The sequence below is a fragment of the Amblyraja radiata genome, chromosome 5, assembly GCF_010909765.2.
Source record: "Amblyraja radiata isolate CabotCenter1 chromosome 5, sAmbRad1.1.pri, whole genome shotgun sequence".
NCBI classification, from domain to species: Eukaryota; Metazoa; Chordata; class Chondrichthyes; order Rajiformes; family Rajidae; genus Amblyraja; species Amblyraja radiata.
Window position 1 is genome coordinate 9317777 of NC_045960.1, and position 26122 is coordinate 9343898.

Here is a 26122-nt window from a genome sequence, read left to right on the forward strand (position 1 = left end):
CCGAATGGCCTACTCCTGCACCTATTGTCTATTGAAGAGCAAAGTATAGGAGAAACTCAGCGGGTCAGGCAGCATCTGAGGAGGGAATGGACCGACGATGTTTCATTTGGGAGGTAGACAAAAATGCTGGAGAAACTCAGTGGGTGAGGCAGCATCTATGGAGCGAAGGAAATAGGCGACGTTTCGGGTCGAGACCCTTCTTCAGACTGATGAACTCTCTTTTGACCGTGCTGCCTGACTCGCTGTCTCCCTCCGGAATTGTGATATTTCCTCAGCATCCCAGCTTCCAGTCTTTTGCGTCTCCATTATCCCAGCAACATTGTTGAAGGATAAACAAACGTACTGTGTGCCACAAGTTAATGAATGAGCTCGTCATCAGCTTGACTTCTTTTGCAAAAGGCGAACTCAAGTTGCATCTGTTTGCAATTGTTTGTTTATTTTGCACCGGATCCAAGCTGGGAAAATTATCCAGAACCTACTGTAGCTGATTTTAAGGTCAAATGTTTGTGGCCATTTATGGTAATGCTATTTATGGGAAAGCATCAGGATAAATGAAGTTAGAAGTTTTCACCAGCTATGACCTTTGATTCTAAAACCAGATTTTTTTTTGCATATTATTCCACAGCGTTTGACGTAATTATAAGTATCCTACCTTTTTTTATAAAGCAGAGTGCAACATCAGATGTAAGGGCCTGTCCCACCAGCATGCGATTACATGCGTCTAGCGCGACCAAACATGGTGGCTTGAGGCGTACGGCCTCGCGGGGCCGGTCCCACTTCCAACCGCGGAGCCGTCTAGTGTTGTGCGGGGCTGGTCCCGACATCATACTCACCAATCAGCTGGGCAGGAGGCAGGCCGACTGAATTTGGACATCGGGCGGTGACGTCATCACGCAACGGCACGCGCTAGGCGTACGCCATCAAGACGCTGCATACAGTGTCAAGACGCTGGGTTCGGCGTCGAGCCGCTGCGTACGGCCTCAATGTGGCTGCGGGCCGACAGGCTGTTGCCGCGCAGGATTTTTGAACTCTGTCAGTTTTTCAGAGCGCCGCCTGATGTCGGGACCAGCCCCGCGCAACTCCATACGGCTCCGGCGATCGAAGTGGGACCGGCCCCGCGAGGCCGTATGGCTCAAGCGACCACGTTAGGTTGCGCTTGCCGCATGCAGTCGCATGCTCGTGGGACAGGCCCTGTAGGTTTTCCTCTTCTTTGTTTCTCAATTTCTCAAAACTTATCACCCATGAACACAGTTCATTGATCTGTAAATTTTGCACGTGCTTAATTGCTGGAGCTATTCTCTCAGCTAAACTAAACTAAACTAAACATTTGTCAATTTTTAATCATGTCGACCAGGTTGAGCCAAATCTATCAAAGGCATAAATAACATCTCTACAATTCATAAATGAAGATCTATGAGAAGAAATATTCAAAATCTATTGAACATACCATCAATGAAGTTAAAGTCATAAAATGTAAAATAAAATGTCACTGGAAAGTACTCAAACATTTTTTTAAGTAACTCAGTTAATGTAAATAACCCGTGGTTTACCTCCCATAGTTTTAACTCCCATTGGAATGTATGGAGATACAGTGCCATGTGTAACTGCAGAAATGTACGGTGGCGCAGCGGTAGAGTTGCTGCCTTATGGGCCTGTCCCACTTAGGCAATGATTTTTTAGGGGACTACAGGCGACTAGGCTGTCGCCACATGGTCGCTGGGGTGTCGCCTGTATGGTTGTGAGTAGTCTCCTCAGTCGCCCAAAGAGTCGTAGCGTCTTTCTGGTCGCCGCCGAATTTTGAACATGTTGAAAATTATTCTGAGACAATCGGCGACAGTGGGTTTGACGTCAATGAACGTAGCTTGACTTCTCCTGACGTAGGTGCTGTCGTAGTTGTCGCCAGGTTAATGTAGGCTTTCGCCGGGTTAACGTAGGTTGTCACCAGGTGATATAGGTTGTTGCTTTTTTGTTGTTGTTAAAGTAATGATTCTATTTCAAATTTTATGTCGAAGGGGGGATCCAGTCGCCGTTTTTTCGTCGACCTGATAGGACTATGACAGTCGCTGGCAGTCGCCTAAAAATTTAGTGTTAATGTACGGGGTGATCGCTGGTCGGTGCACACTCGGCGGGCCGAAGGGCCTGTTTCCGCGCTGTATCTCTAAAGATGCTTGTGTTCCACGTCAGCTCCCAGGTGGAATCTAACATTTTAGCACAGTCGGCAAACACCCAGCGATCCACTTTACTGTGAATTGCAATGTTTCTCCCCTCTGTTATCAGGTTTCTAAACGGTCCTTCCATAAGCTAGGGTACTGTCCGATTCACCGTTACCCCATTGCGGACATTGGACTTTGTCTACGGCACTGATGCGCTACAATGCTGAAGCGTATGGAACATAGAACAGTACAGCACAGGAATAAGCCCTTTGGCTCACAATGTCTGTGACCAACATGATGCAGAGGCCATATCTTATCTCCCCACGCATAATCCACATCCAAAAGTCTCTTAATCACTATTATCATATTTGCCTCCACTCAGCGCGTTCCGGGCACTCAATACTATCTTTGTAAAATAACTTGCCCCAGACATCTCCTTTAACTTTGCCCCGCTCATCTTATAGCCCCTCTGGTCTTCGATTTTCAATCCTGGAAAAAAAACTCTCGACTGTAATAATTTTATATACTTTTATTCTGCAACCTCTAGCATTCTAAAGAAAACAATCCAAGTCTGTCCAACCTCTGCACTCTGTATCTTTCTGGTGTATCTCCTACACATTGAACTTGAGTTTACCTTGTATTTACATACAGTATTATCTGATCTGTATGGATAGCATGCACTACAAATCTTTTCATTGTACCTCGGCACATGTGACAAAGATAAAACCTAAACCTAACATTCGCAGGAGTCCCAAACTTCCACAGTGTTAAAAACACAGATATTAAAATCATCCTACCACAACCAGAGAGCAGTGCTGAACTACTATCTACCTCATTGGTGACCCTCGGACTATTCTTGATCAGACTTTGCTGGCTTTACCTTGCACTAAACTTCATCGGACTTTGCTGGCTTTACCTTGCACTATTCCCTTATCATGTATCTGCACACTGTAAATGGCTCGATTATAATCATGTATTGTCTTTCCGCTGCCTGGTTAGCATGCAACAAAAGCTGTACCTCGGTACACGTAACAATAAACTAAACTAAACTGCAAGAAGGTACTGCAGATGCAGGTTTATACCGGAGATAGACACAAAGTGCAGGAGTAACTCAGCGGGTCAGGCAGCATCTCTGGAGGAAAACGTTGGGTGACGTTTCGCGATGGGACTCTTCTTCAGACTGTCTGAAGCCAGGTTCCGACCTGAAACGTCACCGATTCTTTTTCTTCAGAGATGCTGCCTGACCTGCTGTCGCTCAAGAATTTTGTGTCCCTTGTTGGGACATGGATTTTGAGAGTTTTGGTGGAATGAAAAGTACAACGCTGTCTTACTCCGTCTGACAGGATCCCTGTTTGTTTGTGCGTGCCAGTAATCTGCGAGGGTGACCACATTCTTTCCCCGAAGCTAAACAGACTAAAGATGTTTAAATACTCTTTGCCTATTTTGTAAATGACTCCATCCCAATTATCCAACCCCTTGCAGTTACCTTTCCAGGAAATCATGATAAACAAACTGCCAGTGTTATTGTGTGGTATTGTGGGTTTTAAATTAATTTGGTGCACGTAACAATAAACTAAACTGAATTGAACTAAATCGGCAGGATCTTCACCAGACAGCAGATCATTGAGTCATAGAGTTATGCAGCACACAAACAGACACATTAGTTAATCACATCCATGCCCACTTTTTGGTTCATCTCTACGAATCCCATTTTTATCAGTATTCGGAGAAAGCCATGAAGACTAGGAAACTTGGGAAAGTTAATGAAGGATATCGAGGGATACGAGGGTTTACACTGATATTAGTCAAACACTCTGGCGTTTTGTGTCTATCTTCGGTGTAAACCAGCAACTGCATTTCCTTCCTACACAGGATGTTAAAATATGTCTGATGGTTTTGATTGTTGCCTGAACACCCAAAAAAAATGCTTGGCATCCTTTATTGACTGATAGGTGACATTTCAGAACCTTTCCTACATATGCCTTAAGGGCCTGTCCCACGAGCATGCGACTCCATGCGGCAAGCGCGACCTAACGTGGTCGCTTGAGCCGTAGGGCCTCGCGGGGCCGGTCCCACTTCGATTGCCGGAGCCACGTGGAGTTGAGCGGAGCTGGTCCCGACATCGCGCGGGGCTCCGAAAAACTGACCGTGTTCAAAAATTCCGCGCGGCAACGGCCTGCCGGCCCGCAGCCGCCTCGACGCCGTACGCACCGCCTCAACGGGCTTGCGTAGCGTCTCGACGCTGTACGCAGTGTCTTGGCGGTGTACGTCACGCGCGAACTTCCCGCGGACTTCGCTCGAACTTCACGTCACTCACTTGATCTCCGCGTGGCCCCCGCTTCCGGATTGGTCGTGCTCGCCGCATGCAGTCGCATGCTGGTGGGACCGGCCCTGTACGGGGATCATTCGACCTCCGAGCGACCCCCGCTTCCGGTTTGGTCGCACTTGCCGCATGCAGTCGCATGCTCGTGGGACAGGCCCTTAAGACTAACCATGATCTCCTGGTTGCAAAACACTTCAACTCCCCCTCCCATTCCCACACCGACCTTTCTGTCCTGGGCCTCTTCCATTGTCAGAGTGAGGCCCAGTGCAAATTGGAGGAACAGCACCTCATATTTCGCTTGGGCAGCTTACACCCCAGCGGTATGAACATTGACTTCTCTAACTTTAAGTAACCCTTGCATCTCCTCTCTCACTGCCCCCTCCCCCCTATCCCAGTCATCGTACTAGTTTCACTGTTGTCCTGCTGAGTTTCACTGCCTATATCCACTCGTTATCACCTACCCCGCAGCCAACAATGGACCACTGTGGGCTCCTTCTTGATCATCGTTGCTTTTTGCATATCTTTCATTCGTTTGTTCTATGTTCCATCTATATTCTACAATCACCGCCATATCTGCGTGCAGATATTTACAAAGAATGTGTTCACTGAATGGTTTCACCTTCCATCTGTCTCACAGCAGGGGAGATGTCACTTGGACGGCAGGAGGCTTTTGAGATCTTCAGGAGGGACCATGCGGACAACGTAACAATTGAAGACAACAAACATCTTCTGAAGCAGAGGTTAGTCATCATTGAACAGTCGGCAAAAAGGATTACATTTTGTTGAAGGTAGACAAAAATGTTGGAGAAACTCAGCGGGTGAGGCCGCATCTATGGAGCGAAAGAATACGTGACGTTTCGGGTCGAGACCCTTCTTCAGACTGATGTGGGGGAGGAGTGGGTGGGCGGGAAGTAGAAAGGAAGAGGAGGAGACAGTGGGCTGTGGGAGAGCTGGGAAGGGGAGGGGAAGGAGGGAGAAAGCAAGGCTACCTGAAATTGGAGAAGTCAATGTTCATACCATATAATATAACATATAACCATATAACAATTACAGCACGGAAACAGGCCATCTCGACCCTTCTAGTCCGTGCCGAACACGTATTCTCCCCTAGTCCCATATACCTGCGCTCAGACCATAACCCTCCATTCCTTTCCCGTCCATATAACTATCCAATTTATTTTTAAATGATAAAAACGAACCTGCCTCCACCACCTTCACTGGAAGCTCATTCCACACAGCCACCACTCTCTGAGTAAAGAAGTTCCCCCTCATGTTACCCCTAAACTTCTGTCCCTTAATTCTCAAGTCATGTCCCCTTGTTTGAATCTTCCCTACTCTCAGTGGGAAAAGCTTATCCACGTCAACTCTGTCTATCCCTCTCATCATTTTAAAGACCTCTATCAAGTCCCCCCTTAACCTTCTGCGCTCCAAAGAATAAAGCCCTAACTTGTTCAACCTTTCTCTGTAACTTAGTTGCTGAAACCCAGGCAACATTCTAGTAAATCTCCTCTGTACTCTCTCTATTTTGTTGACATCCTTCCTATAATTAGGCGACCAAAATTGTACCCCATACTCCAGAATTGGGGTGTAAACTGCCCAAGCGAAATATGAGGGGCTGTTCCTCCAATTTGCGGTGGGACTCACTCTGGCCATGGAGGAGGCCCAAGACAGGAAGGGAATTCGGAATGGGAGGGGGAGTTGAAGTGCTGAACTACCGGGAGATCAGGTTGGTTATCGCGAACCGAGCGGAGGTGTTGGGCGAAGCGATCGCCAAGCCTGCGCTTGGTCACACCGATGTAAAGCAGCTGACACGTAGAGCAGCGGATGCAATAGATGAGGTTGGAGGAGGTGCAGGTGAACCTCTGCCGCACCTGGAAAGACTGCTTGGGTCCTTAGATGGAGTCAAGGGGGGAGATAAAGCGACAAGTGTAGCATTTCCTGCGGTTGCAAGGGAAAGTGCCAGGGGAGGGGGTGGTTTGGGTGGGAAGGGACAAATTGACCAGGGAGTTACGGAGTGAGCGGTCTCTGCGGAAAGCCGAAATGGGAAGAAGTGGCCAGTGGTGGGATCCCGTTGGAGGTGACAAAAATGTAGGAGGATTAACATTTTGTGGAAGAACAATTTTGTCCTGGAATCAAGAACCAGAGGACAAATGTTTAGGATGGGGGAAAGATTTAATAGGAACCTGAGGGGTAACATTTTCACACAAAGGGTGGTGGGTATTTGGAACGAGCTGTCGGAGGAGGTAGTTGAGGCTGGGACTATTGCAATGTTTAAGAACAAGTTACAGGGCTGCCAACATTGGGTGAGAGTTGAGAGTGAGAAATTGCGAGAGACCAAGCCCGAGGGAGCATAGCGACCGGGGGGGGAGGAGGAGGGTGTCCCCCATCATATTGGAATTGTGCAATATGGTGCATACTGCAGCGAGTCTTTTAACTTACACTTGAATACAATATATATGCTTTAAATTGGATTGGAGCGTTTTTGAAAGGGGGGAGGCTGTGCGATCACTGACCACTGGCCTTGGGGGTACCCGGTGAGGGAGTGGAGCAACCAAGTGGAGAGAGGGTGTGGAAGAAGGGTGTCCCCCCTCCAAGGGTAGGAACGTTTTGAAATTTGATGTATTAAAATAGTAAGATTAAACGAGAACTTACCAGTTTGAAGTTTGATCTGTATTTTATGAGGAATTACGATGAGGGATTACGTGAAGAGCCCGCGCAGCACGCATGCGCGGCATACTTCAAAGCAGCGGTGTGGAATCACAGATAGACACAGTTATTGAAGTAAACATAGTAAAGATAAGGAGACATCAGTTATCAGTTTGACCCATATTATTGAGGGTGGGAGCGGAGGGCACGTAATCCCTCATCGTAACTCCTCATAAAATACAGATCAAACTTCAAACTGGTAAGTTCTTGTTTAATCTTACTATTTTACTTCGGAGTCACGTGAGTGACTACGTGAAGATTTTAAAGCTCTGTGATTTCAAACCGTGTAACAGTTATTACTTCACTCACTGCCGAAGTCCTTGAGGGAGGAAGTGTGTTATCGTAATCAACCAATGAATCTGTTTGTAGAAAAACACAACGGTATTTTTTAACAATAACAACAAAGAAATTAAATTGCTCCCCTGGTCTTAAATTAAATATTTGCAGTCTGTAAAAAATTTTTTGCAAATAAAGCAGGTTTTGCCAACGGCTTATTATAAAAAGTTCTGAACGTTCTTTCCCCCGACCATCCTGCTGTAGCCAGGATGTGGTCTATAGGCACGTCCATTCTTTTGGCCGTCGACGTGGATGCTGCCCTGGTGGAGTGAGATTTGTACATGTTAGTGTTTATCCCAGCAGCTTTTAGCACCTGCTTGAGCCATCTCAAAATGGTTTGGTTCGTCACCTGACCATAAGGTTTTTTATGACTGACCCATAAGGCTTTTTCACTCCCTCGAATATTTTTGGTTGTGTCTATGTAGGACAGTGGGTGGGTCATGGCACATAACCGTGGTTCTGGCGGGTAAGCCCGGAATTCCACGACTGGATTAGGTGTTCCTGGTCTGCTCTGTTTGATCAGTCCCTGGATAATGAAAGAGATCTGGTCTGGAGCTGAGATCATGTTGTCCAGTCGCAATAGGTGTAGTGACTGGACCCTCTGTGCAGATACAAGTGCCATCAACATGAGTGTTTTGAGTGTAGATTGTTCCAGGTTGAGGGATCTGGCTGGTGGCCATCCCCTGAGGTATGTCAGGACCACACTGACATCCCATATATGGGTGTACCTTGGTCTAGGGGGGTTAGAGTTGTAAATACCCTTCATTAGTTTGACCACCAGCGGGTGGGACCCCATGGCCTGTTGTCCTTGGAGCTTGTTTTAAATAGACAGACAGGGCACTTCTAGCTGTGTTGATGGCACTGTAGCTGAGTCCTTCATCGTGGTGAAGGTTCGCCAGGAATTCCAGTACGTTGGTAACTGTAGCGGTTGAGTAGGTGGTCCCTGTATCCAAGCAGTACTTCTCCCACTTTTTGATGCTGGACAAGTACTGTTGTGGAGTAATGGGAACCATGGCTGTGTAGGTCAGTCGGGTACTATCAAAATACCTGAAGCAGAGTCCATTTGTATTGTCCGTAGTACACGGCTGATGAGGCAGAAGGGAGGAAATGCATAGAAGAAGAAATTTCCCCAATCCAGCGCGAACGCATCTACCGCTGCTGACTCCGGGTCTGGTTCCCAAGCGACATACATAGGTACCTGGTGATTTAGCCTTGATGCAAATAAGTCGATATCTGGCATGCCATATTGCTTAATAATCTTTGCAAACACTTTGGGGTTTAACATCCATTCGGTGTTGTCATTAAATGTGCGTGACCTGGTGTCTGCCACTGTATTTAGTTTACCTGGCAGGTAAGTTGCTGATAGCCAAATATGTCTTTTGACACACCATTGCCAAATTGTGTTGACCAATTTGTTGCATGATATCGATTTTATGCCGCCCATATGGTTAATGTAGGCCACCACCGTAGTATTGTTTATTTGTAACCGTACATGCAAGTGATGCATATTGGATGCATATGCTTTTAAACCATAAAAGGCACCCAACATCTCTAGATAGTTAATGCCCAGTGTAAGTAGTAATGATGACTCTAGGTTAGTCCATCTACCACCTGTGCTGGATAGGGAGTTAGTCACTCCCCAGCCTTGAGCACTGGCATCTGTTTGGATAACTAAAGTAGGATTAATGATGATGATAGGGCTGAAACTATGCCAAACGTTTTCTCCCCACCACTGTAGTTCTGATATTGCTTCATTGGGTAATTTCATGATACGATCATAATGACCTGCATGTCGTTTTAGTGCCTGTACCTTTGCTCTTTGTAAGTTTTGATAGTGCAAAGGTCCAAATTGTGTAGCCGGAAATGCTGCTACCATTTCCCCAATTACTCTTGCTACTTGTCGAATAGTTGGTTGCTCGTTGACCATTAAATTGTTGCATGATTGTGCCAATTCAGTTGTTTTGTCTTTTGGCAAAGTTACAGACATGTGGGCTGAGTTAATTGTGAAGCCCAAGTAGTCCATGGTCGTGGATGGCTTCAACTTAGATTTATCTGGATGTAAGACAAATCCCAAGGTTTCGAACAACTGTTTGGTAGCTGACACAGCTGACATGCCAATTCCATGGTCTTACCTACTATTAAGATATCATCAAGATATGCCATGACCATATGTTTTTGTCTTCTTAATATTGCCAGGGCTGGTTTTAGTATTTTTGTGAATAATCTTGGGGCTGATGTTAGCTCATTGGGTAATGCTTTAAACAGCCATAGCTGCCCCATCCAGGTAAATTCCAGGTATCTGCGATGATCCTTGTGAATGGGTACTGAATAGTAAGCATCTTTGAGGTCAATGCTTGCCATGAAGTATCCTTTGGAAATCAGTTGTTTGGCAGTAACAAACGTTTCCATTTTGAAATGTACATACTTAACAAACATATTTAGTGAAGTTAAATCAATGATGATGCGACATCCACCATCTTTTTTAGTTTTAGTGAATATTTTTCTAGTATAAATTGTATTTTGTATCCACTAATGCTATTGAGTATATACTTGTCACTCGCGCTTCCTTAAACAGGTGTAATCTCCCCCCTGTTAGTATTGCGCCCCTACTTTCTATATGCTGGTAGGAACCAGACCCACCTACCTCCATGGTTATGGGTGTTTCTTCTGTCTCTTCCCAGACCAGCGGGTCTTGCACGTTGTCTGACGTGGCGGTGATGTTTGGGGGTGGCGCATTTTCCATGGGGTCCGCTCTGGGCCTTGGTCTAAAAAAGACTTCAGGTGGTGATATGCGGACCCCGAGCTTTCATCAGTCCCATAGGGTAGATGTTGACTGGTGGACGCGATGGGGTGCTGCCGCTTGGGTATTGTTGTTTTGGGTTTGCTCGTCCCGGGGCCTGCCCTCATGAGACCGAAAGTTTTTTAGAGGCTTCTTCCATATCCTTTACTTTTTTCGTGAGGTCTTTACCAAAGAGCAGTGTGTCTGGCTCAGTGGCTGGGGTTTTGCACAACCCCGCGAATTTTGGATTTAGGGCAGGTCTTATAATTTCTTTACAGAGGTTATTTATCTCGAACTGCGTGTTGCACAACAGCGCAAGAGTTGGTTGTGATCATCTCCGTATTGTCCACAGAACGAGCAAATGATGTGACGGCTGACGTCAGGAGCCTGAGGATCCGCTGCAGTTTCAGCTCCTGGTTCCGAATATTTGTCCCGACGTGCCCCCAGATTTGTCTGTTGACAGCCGGCACTTTGAGAGACTCACAATGTTTTGGAGCTGTGTACAATTCTAAGGCCTCATTAACCACCTGCTCCTGTAGGGCCTGTTGGAGAGGTCGTTAATGCTGGCCGCTAGTTTAGGCTCTAATGACCTTCCTGCACGTGGGGCTGCCTCGTAGCGGTCCACCACACCCAGCAGCTCTTCCTGGTCCTGCACCCCTTGCATACTCCCGACTTCTTCAGCCATCGTCCCCCCTTCCTGACCAGCCCAGTCCTGGTCGCCAAAGCTACCCTCGGGTGAGGAGGAAGCGATGGCCAGTGCACAAGACATTGTGGAGGGAGTGCCTGAACTCCCCCGCGAGACTGCCCCTCACGCAGTGAGTCTCGCTGGAGCACCTGCTCCAGGAGCCGCTCCATGCGGCTCAGGCGGCTGTCTCTCCCCCGTGCGGGTGGAGAGACGTCCCCGTCCGATGAGTCGGAAACCACCGGCCGGATGCTCTTCCTGGTGGCTATACAACCAGTCCGCTGCTCAGGCGCTAGCGGGACTGGGCTCGGCCCGGTGTCGGGGATGGCGGAGCGCCGGGTATTTTCGATGGGCAGCGCACAAGGCACTGTGGAGGGAGTGCCTGAACTCCCCCTGCGAGAGCGCCCCTCATGCAGCGCGTCTCGCTGGAGCACCTGCTGCCAGAGGAGGTAGTTGAGGCAGGGACCATCCCAACATTTAAGAAAAAGTTAGACTGATACATGGATAGGACAGGTTTGGAGGTATGGACCAAAAGCAGGTAGTGTAGCTGGGACATGTTGGCGGGTGTGGGCAAGTTGCACCGAAGGGCCTGTTTTCACACTGTATCACTCTATGACTACATTATACCTCCACCATGCATGAATGATTCAAAATCAAGTGGTCGAGTTTTATTGCCATATACTCAAGCATAGAAACATAGAAAATAGGTGCAGGAATAGGCCATCGGCCCTTCGAGCCAGCACTGCCATTCAATATGATCATGGCTATTCATCTAAAATCAGTACCTCTTTCCTGTTTTTTCCCCATATCCCTTGATGTCGTTAGCCCCAAGAATTAAATGTAACTCTCTCTTGAAAACATCCAGTGAATTGGCCTGCACTGCCTTCTGTGGCAGAGAATTCCACAGATTCACAACTCTCTGCGTGAAGAAAGTTTGTCCTCATCTCAGTCCTAACTGCCCCCCCCCTTTATTCTTAAACTGTGACCCATGGTTCTGAACGCCCCCAACATCGGGAACATTTTTCCTGCAGTTCCAGTAAGTGAAAATCTAGCAGGCAAGCAGGATGCTTTCACCAACCACCCCCATTTGAAGTCCACAATCTTCCACCGTATCTACCCAGTGCTTGGTACTTACTTCCAGCAGCCACTTGTTGTCCTCCAGGATGCACTCTCTCTTCTCTCAACCCCCCTCTCTCTCCCCCTCCATCTCTCTTTCCCCTCTCTCTCCTCTCTCCCTCTCTGTCTCTCCTCTCACCCCCTCTCTCTCCCCTCTCCCCTTCTCACTCTCTCCCCTTCCCTCTATTCTCTCTCCCCCTCTCTCTCTTCCCCCTCTCTCCGTCCCACCTCACTCTCCCCGTCCCACCTCTCTCTCCCCCCTCTCTCTCTTCCCCTCTCTCCTCTCTCCCCCTCTCTCCTCCCTATCTCCCCCCCTCTCCCTCCCCCTCCTCTCTCTCTCCCCTCTCTTTCCCCTAACTCTCTCCCCCCTCTCTTTCCCCCCCTTCTCTCCCTCCCCCTCTCCCTCTCTCTCCCTCTATCTCTCTTTCCTCCTCTCTCCTCCTCTCTCCTCCTCTCTCTCCCCCATATCCCCCCCCACCTCACTCCCCCTGGCTCTCTCTCCCCTCTCTCTTTCTCCTCTGTCTCTATCTCCTCTTTCTCTTTGTCCCCCCATCTCTCTCTCTTTCCCCCGTTTCTCTCCTTCCCCCTTTCTCCCTCTTCCCCCTCTCTCTTTTACCACCCCTCTCTCCCCCCCTCTCTCTCCCATTCTCTCCTACCCTCTCCACCCCCTCTCTCTCTTCCCTCTTTCCTCCCTCTCACCCCTCTCTCTCTTCCCCCCCTCCCACCTCACTCTCCCCCCTTTTCTCCCCTACCTCTTTCCCCTCTCCCTCTTCTCTCTCTCCATTCACCCCCCCCCTGTCTCTCCCCTCTCTCTCCTCCCCCCCCCCCACTCTCTCTCTCCCCACTGTCTCCCTGTCTCCTTCCCCCCTCTCTCTCTCTCCACCTCCCTTTGAGAGTCTGCCCCTTTGGCACAGAGACTCTCGCGGCAGCGGCTCTTCCGACTCCTCCGACGGCCCGGGACACTCGCACTGTCCGGAGCGCTCCATGGCCTACGCTGCAGCGAGCGACTCGCTAGCCACGCAAATACTTGTCAGCCCCGCACTCACCAGCCCCGACTCCCCGCATCTGTATCCGCCCGCTGCTTCCATCCCTCCCTCAGCCCCGGCTCTCCAACACCCGCAGACCATGCAGTTTATCCGAGTTTTTAAATTTTTGTTGATCACAGAATTTCTCACCACAGAGCGTGAGAAATTTCTGATCAGCGTGTGGGCGTGAGAGTTTGCTTGAGGGCGTGATTCTCACGCTCAAAGTGTGAGAGTTGGCAGCCCTGTTCACTGTTCATACACACTAATAATAATACAAACATTTTATGCAAGTTCAAACTGTTTGGACAAAAATCACTTAATTCTGCTTTATAACAGTTAAGTTACTTTAAGACCATTTCAGAAATTATGGCAGTCAACTAACAATCAACTAACAAATTAAAGCAAACTAACAAAAAACATGTTCCCTTTCCTGACTACCTCATAAGTACTTTAACACTGTTAAATAACAGAGCATAGGGATATTGATCTCAAGATTCAGAAAGTGGGAGCAATTTGGCTTAAATGGTAATTTTAAGCCCATTCAGATTTGTATAGAGTCAGTTATGCAACATGTACATGGCTGCACAATTTGTCCATGAAGATTAAGTTGGCATTCTGCGTGCCCAGGGACTGGCTGCCGTTCCCAGATCAGCTCGCGTCCCAGGGACTGGCCGCAGTTCTCAGGTCGGCTCGCCTGTCCCGACCCCACAAAAAGGAATTGAAAAAAAACCCCGCGGTTTTTCGGGTTACGGGCCGAAAACCCGTATATTGCATATTGGGAACAGTTTGCAAAAGACCTAAACACACTACTGAGGACTCCTCGTATTTATACTTAATTAATAATCCATGGCCATTCCGAAACCCCCCCGCCAGGTTTTACATCTGATTCACCTGGTTAGTTCCACCTCCGGCTGTGTTATGTTGTCGGCGGCTGCACATCCAACCAAGAAAGAGAAGAGGCGCGACGTCACTCACAGCCGCCAACTGACGCGCTTCCCCGAACCGCACAGATCCCTGGCATGCGGCGCTAAGGGACAAATTGCGCAGGGACTGAACTCAGCGTGAGAACTCGGTCATGAGCGTGAGGGCGTGAGAAATTGCTCCAGGGCGTGAGTCTCACGCCGAAAGTTACAGCACAGTTACATGGATTGGATAGGTTTAGATGGATATGGGCCAATTGCAGGCAGGTGGGACTAGTATAGATGGGACATGTTGGCTGATGTGGGCAAATTGGGCCGAAGGGCCTGGTTCCACTCTGTATCACTCTATGACTCTATGAACTATTCACCACTGCATGAGACTTATGAACGTTCTCCAGAGATGCTGCCTGACCCCGCTGAATTACTCCAGTACTTTGTGACTTTATTTGTAAACTAGTATCTGCAGTTCCTTTAATCTATATTGAAAGGCCATGTTTAGAAATGAGCTTTGGTAAAAATTGTAAATTTTTCCTAGTGTGTACGATAGTGTGAGTGTACGGGGGCATCTAGTTGGAGCGGCTCGGTGGGCTAAATGGGCTGTTTCCATGCTATATCTCTAAACTAAACTAAACTACAGCAGGAGTAAATTAAAACAAGGAACTGCAGAAGCTAAAATCTTGCTTAGAACACAGTGCTGGAGTAACTCAGCAGGTTAGCCATCGTTTGGTGGACATGGATAGGTGATGTTTCAGGTGAAGATCCTTCATTAGTAAATGAAAGTAGATTATTATTATAACAACAGCTTATTGAGATAAAGCAGGTGCTATCAGAGCTCTGGTACCCAATGTGGAAGGCACAGTGGTACAGCTAATGGAGCCACGGCCTCACGGTGCCAGACACCCCGACCCTCGCTTATTTCCACGACTCATAGAAACAGACAATAGGTTCGGCCCTTCGAACCAGCACCGCCATTCAATATGATCATCGCTGATCATCCAAAATCAGTACCCCATTCCTGCTTTTTCCCCCATATCCCTTGATTCCGCTAGCCTTAAGAGCTATATCTAACTCTCTCTTGAATACATCCAGTGAATTGGCCTCCACTGCCTTCTGTGGCAGAGAATTCCACAGATTCACAACTCACTGGCTGAAAATATTTTTCCTCATTTCAGTCCTAAATGGCCTACCCTTTATTCTTAAACTGTGACCACTAGTTCTGGACTTCCCCAACATGGGGAACGTTTTTCCTGCATCTAGCCTGTCCAATCCCTTAAGAATTTTATATGTTTCTATAAGATACCCTCTCATCCTTTTAAATATAAGCCCAGTCGATCCATTCTATGGCTCATAGACGTGTGGGTTAGTAGTTTAATTTGCCCCTGTAAATTGCCCCAAGTGTGCAAGTGAATTGTAGAATATGAGGGGAATGGATGGGAATGTGTGGAGAAATATAAGGAATAGTATTAATACAAAAGGAAAAATATAAGGATTAGTGTAACTGGGTGGTTGATGGTTGGTGTGGACTCAGTGGTACACAGGGCCTGTTTCCGCACTGCATACCTCTCTTGACTCAATGACACTGAACAGACACAGGTGAATGAATGAATGAATGAATAAGTTTATTGGCCAAGTATATTCACATACAATACAATACAATACAATCAGTTTTATTCGTCACATTGCACATAAAGTGCAAGTGAAATGAATTTGTCAGCAGCGGTACAATGATAAAGAACACACAATACACAATAAAAATTCAACACAAACAAGGAATTTGCCTTGGTGCTCCGCCCGCAAGTAACACGAAATAGTAGGATTAAACGAGAACTTACCAGTTTGAAGTTTGATCTGTATTTTATGAGGAGGAACGTTGAGGGAATACGTAAAGAACCCGCTTCCAACGCATGCGTGTCATTCTTCAAAGCAGCGGTGTGAGGTCACAGAAACTATAATGACCTAACATAGTAAGATTATCAAAGAGATACCAGTTTTGATATGATCATAGGAGGGTGGGAGCGGAGGGCATGTATTCCCTCAACGTTCCTCCTCATAAAATACAGATCAAACTTCAAACTGGTAAGTTCTCGTTTAATCCTACTATTTTACTTCGGAGTCACGTGAGTGACTACGTGAAGATTTCAAAGCTCTGTGACCTCATGCCGTGGAACGAGTCCATGCTTTACAACTGCCTTGGGTATTGGGAGAGAGTATCATTAGCAATTTTAGACACACTTATACAAAGACTTGTGTGATATAACGAGAAATAAATGTATTAATTGAAATCATAGCCCTGTAACCCTTCGGGCAAATTATAATATTGAACGTAAAATGCTTTCCGAAAATGATGATGGCTCCAAAACTGGTTTATTATAAAACCTTTGGAAAGTCCTTTCGGATGACCATCCTGCTATTCTGAGGATTTGGTCCGTGGGTACCTCCAGAATTTTTGCTGCGGATGTTGCTGCAGCCCTGGTGGAATGAGATTTAAAACCATTAGTGTCTATTCCTGCCATCTTTAGGACACATTTGAGCCACCTTGAGATAGTTTGGGTCGTGACCCTTTTGTGCGGTTTCTTGTAAGAAATTAACAAAGCCATTTCCTGACCTCGAATGCTCTTAGTATATTCCATGTATAATTGGATATGTCTTGCTATACACAGACGTTCGTCATATGGATATGCCATAAATTCAATCACTTGACCCGATGAACCTGGTCTGTTTGTTTTATTAACTCATGTATGACAAACACCAGTTTCTCTGGTGAGATGATCAAGGAGTCCAGGCTCAGTTTGCTTAATGACTGGACTCGTTGTGCAGTAACTAACGCCATGAGCATAACCATCTTCATGGTCAGTTTCTGCAGTGATAATGCTGTTATGGGCGACCAGCTCCTCAGCATGTTCAAAACGACACCCACATCCCAGATTTTGGAGTACCTGGTTTTAGGGGGATTTGCATTGAATATGCCCCTCATAAGTTTTGTTACCAGGGGGTGCGTTCCCACCGTGTGCCACTCCGTTCCTTGTGATAGGTAATTGGAGAGTGCACCTCTGGCACTATTGATGGCACTGTAGCCCAATCGTTTATCATAATGGAGGTTTGTTAAGAATTCCAATACGGCCGGAATGTTCTTGGCACTTTGGTCGAGGTTGTTGTCAAAGCAGTATATGCCCCATTTCTTGATGTGTCCGAGGTACTGCTTCCGTGTTGACAGTCTTTGTGCTGATGTGATGAGATTCATCGTCCTGTCTGACAGCCCCATGCCGTGTAGTGGGTCTTTCAGACTCTACAAATCAACAAATCCATAGTCTTATGGCATGGGTGACTGCCCCCCCCCCCCCCCCCCCCCCCCCAGTTACTGGGTGAATTAATAAATTCGGGCTATGTCCAATAATGGAACATGGTTCTAACACCATCCCCTGTATGACCGAATACCACGGTTGAGTAGGCCAATCGGGTACTATGAGAATCCCAGATGCCGAATATTGTTGAATTTTCCTTTGTACCCGATTGATGAGGCAGAATGGGGGAAAAGCATAAAAAACGCCATTTCCCCCAATGCAGTGAGAAAGCATCTGTAGCTTCTGCCCCAGGGTCTGGTTCCCAGGACACATACCTTGGTAATTGGTGATTCAACCTGGACGCAAAAATATCAATATCTGGTCTACCATATTTTGCTGTAATTTCAGCAAATACAATTTTATTTAACATCCATTCCGTGTTTTCATTAAATTTGCGTGACCTGGTGTCTGCCACTGAATTTAGCTTACCTGGTAGGTATGTTGCCGATATCCAAATGTTTCTTTGGATACACCATTTTGTAATACCATAGACGAATTGTCAATAATTGTAGAGATATGACACGCATGCGTTGGAAGCGGGTTCTTCACGTAGTCACTCACGTGACTCCGAAGTAAAATACAGTAACAATTAAGAATAAAACATAAAACATTAAAACATTAATAATAAAACATTATAGTTTAAACATGTGAATGAAATAAAATACCAGAGCAAAAGGAGGCTACAGACTTTTGGTTATTGAGTAGAGCTACTAGTCGTGGAAAAAAACTGTTTTTATGTCTGGCTGTGGCGGCTTTGACGGTCTGGAGTCGCCTTCCAGAAGGAAGTGATTCAAAGAGTTTGTGGCCAGGGTGAGAGGGGTCAGAGATGATCTTACCCACTCGCTTCCTGGCCCTTGCAGTGTACAGTTCGTCAATGGAGGGAAGGTTGCTGCCAACAACCTTCTCAGCTGATCGGATGATTCGCTGCAGCCTCGTAGTGTCGTGCTTGGTGGCTGAGCCAAACCAGACCATGATGGAGAAGGTGAGGACAGACTCTACGATGGCCGTATAGAATTGGACCGTCATTGCCTGTGGCAGATTGTGCTTCCTCAGCTGCCGCAGGAAGTACATCCTCTGTTGTGCCTTTTTGACTGTAGAGTCAATGGTAGCCCCCCACTTAAGGTCCTTGGAGATAATGGTTCCAAGGAACTTAAAGGACTCCACAGATGTGACTGTGGTGTTGTTGATGGTGAGTGGGATGAGGGGAGGGGGGGGCTCTCCTAAAGTCTACTATTAATTCCACCGTCTTCAGAGCATTGAGCTCCAGGTTGGTACGAAGGCACCAGTACGCTAGCTGTTTGGCTGTGCTCTTATGGGGACAGCATGGTGGCAAAACAGTAGAGTTGTTGCCTTACAGCACCAGGTTATTGATTTCTCTAACTTCAAGTATCCCTTGCATCCCTTCTCTCTCTGTCCCTCCCCCACCCAAGTCGTACCGGCTTCAAAGTTGTCTTGTTGCGTCTCATTGTCTGTGCTGGTCTCCCACCCAGCCCACAGCTAACAATGGCCTGTTTCCTGTATTATCGTTACTTTCTTGCATATCTTCTGTTCATTTGTTTCAATATCTCTCCACATCACTATATCTATATCTCTCGTTTCCCTTTCCCCTGACTCTCAGTCTGAAGAAGAGTCTCGACCCGAAACGTCACCTATTCCTTTTCCCCAGAGATGCTGCCCGACCCGCTGAGTTACTCCAGCTTTTTGTGTCTATCTCAGATTTGTAGGTTAATTGGCTTTGGTAAAAATTGTAAATTGTCCCTCGTGTGTTGGATGGTGCTAGTGTACAGGGATCGCTGGTCGGCGCGGACTCGGTGGGCCGAAGGGCCTGTTTCCGCGCTGCATCTCTAAACTAAACTAAACTAAACTAATTTCAGAAATTCAATGACATTGAAGTGAATTGAATCACAATTTAGGAACAGAGTGCACACAGTATTAGACTATAGACAATAGGTGCAGGAGTAGGCCATTCGGCCCTTCAAGCCAGCAATGCCATTCAATGTGATCATGGCTGGTCATCCCCAATCAGTACCCCGTTCCTGCCTTCTCCCCATATCCCCTGACTCCGCTATCTTTAAGAGCCCTATCTAGCTCCCTCTTGAAAATATCCAGAGAATGGGCCTCCACCGCCCTCTGAGGCAGAGAATTCCACAGACTCACAACTCTCTGTGAGAAAAAGTGTTTCCTCTTCTCTGTTCGAAATGGCTTACCCTTTATTCTTAAACTGTGGCCCCTGGTTCTGGACTCCCCCAACATCAGCTGCAACTCTAGTGCTTTTTGGTAGATTTGGTGCCTGAACAATGTTGCGCCACCGTTCACAATGTTATGATGCAGAGTTGATGTTGAGCACAAGGATGCAAGGAAACAGGAGCAATTTGCCAATTTGACCCCGCAAGCCAGCCTCTACTAGCCTCTACTCCTTCTGTGGCAGCTCCCCATAGCCCTTCATTAGAACATAGAACAGTACAGCACTGTAACGGGCTCTTCAGCCCACAATGTCCGTGCCGAACAAGATGCCAAGATGAACTAATCTCATCTGGCTCCAAGTGATCCATATCCCTCCATTCCCTGAATATCCATGTGCCCTTTCCAAAAGTCACAAAGTGCTGGAGTAACTCGGTGGGTCAGGCAGCATCTCTGTAGCAGCGTAGAGCTACTGCCCTACAGTGCCAGAGACGCGGGTTCGATCCTGACTACGGGTGCTGTCTGTACGGAGTTTGTACCTTCTCCCCATGACCTGCGTGGGTTTTCTCCAAGATCTTCGGTTTACTCCCACACTCTAAAGACGTACAGGTTTGTAGGTTAATTGGCTTGGTATACATTAAATTGTCCCTAGTGTCTGTAGGATAGTGTTAACGTGTGGGGATCGCTGGTCGTCGCGAACTCGGTGGGCTGAAGGGCCTGTTTCCATGCTGTATCTCTAAAATTAATTTTAGGTGATTAGGGGGCGAGTTGGGCTGAGACCCTTCTTCAGATTTAAACACCGCTACTGTACCTGCCTCCATCACCACCCCTGGCAGTGCTTTCCAGGAACCCACCAAGTGGATTATGAGGTGTTGTTCATCCAGTTTGCGCTGGGCCTCACTCTGGCAATGGAGGTCCAGGACAGGATGGTCAGCGTGGGAATTGGAATGGTTGCCAACCGGGAGATCCGGTAGGCCTTGGCGGACCGAGTATAAGCGTTCAGCGAAACGGTCACCAAGTCTACGCTCGGCTTCCCATATTTGCGCCCTGCAAGAGTAATCTTAAATCATATTAATTAATTCATTCATCATCATCGTTGAAAACATCAGCCACGCAGTGGTGCTGGTTTCCAACGGGAACGGTGATGGACGCACCACACATCTCTGTCCTCCAGTTCCTGTGGACTTCCGCCGCTGGAAGTCTAGGATTTTGGTGTGTGTGTGCTTTATCATCATTCCTTACAATGCTACGTACGACAGTGATCGCAACTTCTACTGAAGTGTGGATGGCCGTTGGCTTGTTAGAAGCTCATCCGCCCTTTGACAGGTATTTGGTCCTGCTGGGGGTCCACAGCCCCCTCCTCACCTAGCGAACCAGGTGGGGGAGTCGGTTTAGTCACCGACTATCCGACCATGGAGCAGGTAGCACGGGATTACATGGTACCCATAGTAAATCATAGGAAAATAATCATGTCTCCTTTGGGAAATAGATTCATACAACTGAAAATTGATGGAATAGACTTCACTGTCTGAAGGCTTATAACACTTGCTGTCTAGACATGAAGACAAGGAATAGCCACCTGGGTGAAATCCTTACAACGTTCCCCGCTTCCCTGCTCGCACCCCACTTCCCCCACCTAATGCAGGGAAGAAAAGAGTAAAAGGGGTCACATTTAAAAATCACAAAATGCCGCAATGTTTTAGAAAGCGCAGAGGCACAAAGCGCGCTGCTGCTGCTGCTGCTGCAATGATGAACGACTTGGCCCGTCCCGAGAGCAGTAAATGGAAACAAACGCTGACGTTCCGAGAGGGAATATCGGAAGAAAGAAGCTGCAGCGTCTCAGCCATCCCAGCAGTTTCTCATCCCAGAGCGGTTCAAATTAGAATCCTGACACACGGCGCCTAAAAATAGGTCTCAGCGCTCCCACTGCAGCCAGCTTTCCAGGATGCCTGTCCTAATGAACTGCTGGAGAATTAAGGGGCCCTTTTCCAAGCATGCTGCCTGTTGATTTATGTGGAATCTGTGGAGGAAGCTCGTGGTAGTCACCACTGAATAAGGACCTTGAAAATATGCTTATAGTGAGAGTCGGTGAGTCACACAGCGTGGAAACAGGCCCTTCGGCCCAACTTGTCCATGCCGACCAAAATGCCTCATCTACGCTCGTCCCACCTGTACCCATCACCCTCTGTGTGAAAAAGTTGCCCCTCACGTTCCATCAAATCTTTCTCCTCGCACCTTAAACCTAGATCCCCTTATTCTTGATTCCCTACTCTGGGTAAAAGAGTGCGCCTGCTCCCTATCTGGACCCCTCACGATTTTAAACACCTCTATAAGATCTTCCCTCAGCCTCTTGCGCTCCAAGAAGTCCAAGCCTGCCCAACCTCCCCCCCCCCCCCCCCCCCCCCCGGTAGCGCAAGCCCTCGAAACCTGCCAACATCCTCGTATATCTTCCCTGCACTCTTTCTCCACCTTAATGTCAAAAAGTGAAATGAAAGATTAACACACAAAGTAGAAACACATCAAAACTCAACCCTCGATTTCCTTTCATTCCCCCTTGGAGATCGCCCCGATTCTTCTGGTTTAGCTGATTTTTTTTTCCAACCATTTATCATTCATTGGCTAAAGGAGTTTCACTGTTGAATGATCATTGAAGTACGAATGCTCAAGGTCCTGGCAATAGGTCCCATACACGCAGGATCATCTGCTAGTACTCATACTTAACATCAGTGTGAGACCTGGCAAAACCTGCCATCCACATTTCCAACTTTAATAACTCAACATGCTTGCATATACGTATCATGACGTTGACAATAAAATCCCGACCATGCTGCGATTCCAAATGAATGTGGTTAGATTATCCTTACCACAAGTGCAACTGCATTGCAGCCTTAAATTCAACTTCATTAATCATCCCCATTAAAAAAAGAGGCTGTGGGAAATACAAGCTTATTCGTGTCTCGTGTGAAATATGTACTGTAATCCGAGCTCTCTCACTTTTGGGCAACTTAACGCGTTTAGTTTAGTTTAATTTAGAGGTTCAGAGATACGGCGCGGAAACAGGCTCTTCCGCCCTCTGAGTCCGCGCCGACCAGCGATCATCCCGTACACTATCCTGCACACGCGAGGGACATAAAAAATAAACAATTTACAATTCTTACCGAAGCCAATTAACCTACAAGCTTGTACGTCTTTCCAGTGTGGAAGGAAACCGGAGCACCCGGCGTTAAAACCCAAGCGGTACAAACTCTGTACAGACAGCACCCGTGGTCAGGATTGTACCCGGAGCTCTGGCGCTGTAAGGCAGCAACTCTACCACTGAGCCACCTTGCTGCCCCTGTAGGTTCTTGTGGATACCACCAGTCTGGTGCCCTGTCTCCAGTTTAGTTTAGTATAGTTTGATTTATAGTCAAGTGTACTGAGGTACAGTGAAAAGCTTTTTTGTTACGTGCTATCCAGTCGGTGAAAAGACTGTACATGATTACAATCAAACCATGCACAGTGTACAGATACAGGATAAAGGGAATAACGTTGAGTGCAAGATAAAGTCCAGTAAAATCTGATTAAAGATAGGCTGCGGGTATCCAATGAGGTAGATAGTAGTTCAGGACCGCTCTCCGGTTGATGATAGGATGGTTCAGTTGCCTGATAACAGCTGGGAAGGAACTGTCCCTGAATCTGGAGATGTGCGTTTTCACACTTCTGTACCTCGTGCCTGATGGGAGAGGGGAGAAGTGGGAGTGACCGGGTTGAGACTGCTGGCCTTGCCGAGGCAGCGTGAGGTGGAGATGGAGACAATGGACGGCCTCTATCTGCCTACTTCAGATAGCTTTGAGGTTTCACTGTAAAGGAGTGATGGCTCTGTTCTAGTAACATAGAACATAGGTGCAGGAGGAGGCCATTCGGCTCTTCGAGCCATCACCGCCATTCATTTTGATCATAGCTGATCGTCCACAATCAATAACCCGTGCCTGCCTTCTCCCCATATCCCTTGATTCCACTAGCCCCTAGAGCTCTATCTATAGAAAGGAATATAATGGCTTGCAGGTGGAGTCAGCCACGGAGGTTGCCTCTGCTCCAGTTGTTGGTCGTCCTGCTCATGTAGGATGGATGGTATTTCAGCCAAGCCATGTGCCAACTTTTCATGGCGTACAGACATTCAGTGATAGGGTACCCATCCAAACATCTGGATTAAAGCTAGTAGTCGCTGGAGTTTAGAAGGATGAGGGGCGAACTCATCGAAACATTACTGAATAATGAAAGGCCTGGAAAGAGTGGATGTGGAGAGGATGTTTCCACTAGTGGGAGAGTCTAGAACCTGAGGGCAAATCATCAGAATAAAAAGGTGTTGCTGTAGAAAGGGGATGAGGAGGAATTTATTTCGTCAGAGGGTGGCGAATCTGTGGAATTCATTGCCACAGAAGGCAGTGGAGGCCAGGTCAGTGGATATTTTGAAGGCAGAGATAGATGAATTCTTGATCAGTATGGGCGCCAGAGGTTATGGGGAGAAGGCAGGAGAATGGGGTTAGGAGGGAAAGGTAGATCAGACATGATTGAACGGCGGAGTAGACTTGATGAGCCGAATAGCCTAATTCTGTTCCTAGAACTGATCAATAAGATGGATTGACTCCCTAACACAGATATTGAGAAGAGAACGGCTCATGACACCTGGGCCAATGAACATCAAACATAGAACAGGACAGCACAAGAAAAGGTCCTTCGGCCCACAATGTCCATGCCCAACATGATGCCAGGTTAAACTAATCTCTCCCTGCATGCGATCCATATCGTTCCACTCCCTACATATCCTCTATGGCTCAATTGCTGCTAGTCTTATCACTGCCTGATCCGCACCTCAAGGGCCTGTCCCACCAGCATGCGATAGCATGCATCTAGCGCGACCAAACGTGGTCGCTTGAGGAGTACTGCCTCGCGGGGCCGGTCCCACTTCGATCGGCGGATGCGTATGGAGTTGTGCGGGGCTGGTCCCGACATCGCACGGGGCTCCAAAAATCTTGCCTGTACGAAAATTCCGCGCGCCAACGGCCTGTCAGCCCGCAGGCGCATTGAGGGCATCTTGACGTCGTACGCAGCGTATTGACGGCGTACGCCTAGCGCGTGGCGTTGCGCGATGACATCACCGCCCGGCGTGCCGTTGCGCGATGACGTCACCGCCCGACGCCGTGCGATGTCCAAATTCAGTCGGCCCAGCTGATTGGTGAGTTTGATGTAAATTACGTCACGTACGAACTTTGCGCGAACTTTGCACGTACTTACCGCGTACTTACCTGCCTATCCATGCCTGTCATAATTTTACAAACTTCCATCAGGTCTCCCTTCAGTCTCCGACGTTCCAGAGAAAACAAATCATGTTTGTCCAACCTCTCCTTATAGGTAAAACCCTCTAATCCAGGCAGCATTTTGCTAATCCATCAGATAAGCCATCAGTCTGAAGAAGGGTCTGGACCCGAAACGTCACCCATTCCTTCTCTCCAGAGATGCTGCTGAGTTACTCCAGCATTTTGTGTCTGCCAGCATTCTGATAAACCTCTTCGACACCATCTGTGAAGCCGCCGCGTCACCCAGAACCGCACACAATTTCCATAACCTCTCCTTACTACGTTCAACAGGCCCTTCGGTCCACACTGTTTGTGCTGGACATGACGCCAAGTTAAACTAATCTGCTTTACCTGCTCAGGTGGCACAGTGGCCCGGCGGTAGAGTTACGGCAAAGTTGCTGCCTCACAGCGCCAGAGACCCGGGTTGGATCCCGACTACAGGTGCCGTCTGCACCGAGTTTTGTACACTCCCTCTGTGACCGTGTGGGTTTTCTCCGATTTTCCCCCCGCACTCCAAAGACGTACAGGTTTGTAGGTTCAGTGGCTTCAGTAACATTTGTAAATAGTTTCTAGTGTGTCTGAGAGTGGGGATTGCTGGTCGATGTGGACTCGGCAGGCCGAAGGGCCTGTTTTTCGCGCTGTATCTCTAAAGCCTACAGTCTAATGCCACACAATCAACCAAAACTACACACAATGAAGATGAAGATGTGTGCCCGGGAAAAAAAAATCAAATTTGCTATCCCCCAAGAGTAAGCAAATGCCAGGAATAATGCAAGTGGGATTTATCCTCAGTTTTTCCTTTACAGTAAAGGTAGCCTCACAGTAACCTCATAAACCTGGCAGTATTTACATTTATGGGCCTAATCTAACGTTCATCCTGAGATTGTCATCTTTTGAATGTTAACGGCAGCGCCATTTCAGGACCAAACAAGCTTGCCTTTTAACAAGAAAACGCAATGCTAATGTTGAAAGTTATAAAGACTTTGGCCAGGGGCTCGCTCATTGTTCTGGCTTTCGTTGCTCGTCGAGATGGCTTTAGGGATTAACCAGATAGGTTTCCGTTACCATCCGGCCCCATGCTGTTGATGTACGTGAGAAAAAAAACTTCACTGAAGGGAAAAAAAACCCTACTGTTTTAAGAGCTTCTCCATTGAGGCCAATTAGTCTTCTATGGGCTGGATAAAGCACTGAAATTAATACGGTATGGAAATGTCAGCCAAGACT

General features: G+C 47.5%; 1 protein-coding gene across 1 annotated transcript in view; it reads left to right on the forward strand.

Annotated features, from left to right (window-relative positions):
* The window catches only part of kif6 (kinesin family member 6), a 548981-nt gene that overhangs the window by 375415 nt on the left and 147444 nt on the right, over nt 1–26122 (forward strand). The window contains exon 14 of the mRNA XM_033020572.1: nt 5114–5216. Coding sequence (XP_032876463.1) covers nt 5114–5216 — 103 coding nt within the window. The remainder of the gene's footprint in view (nt 1–5113; nt 5217–26122) is intronic.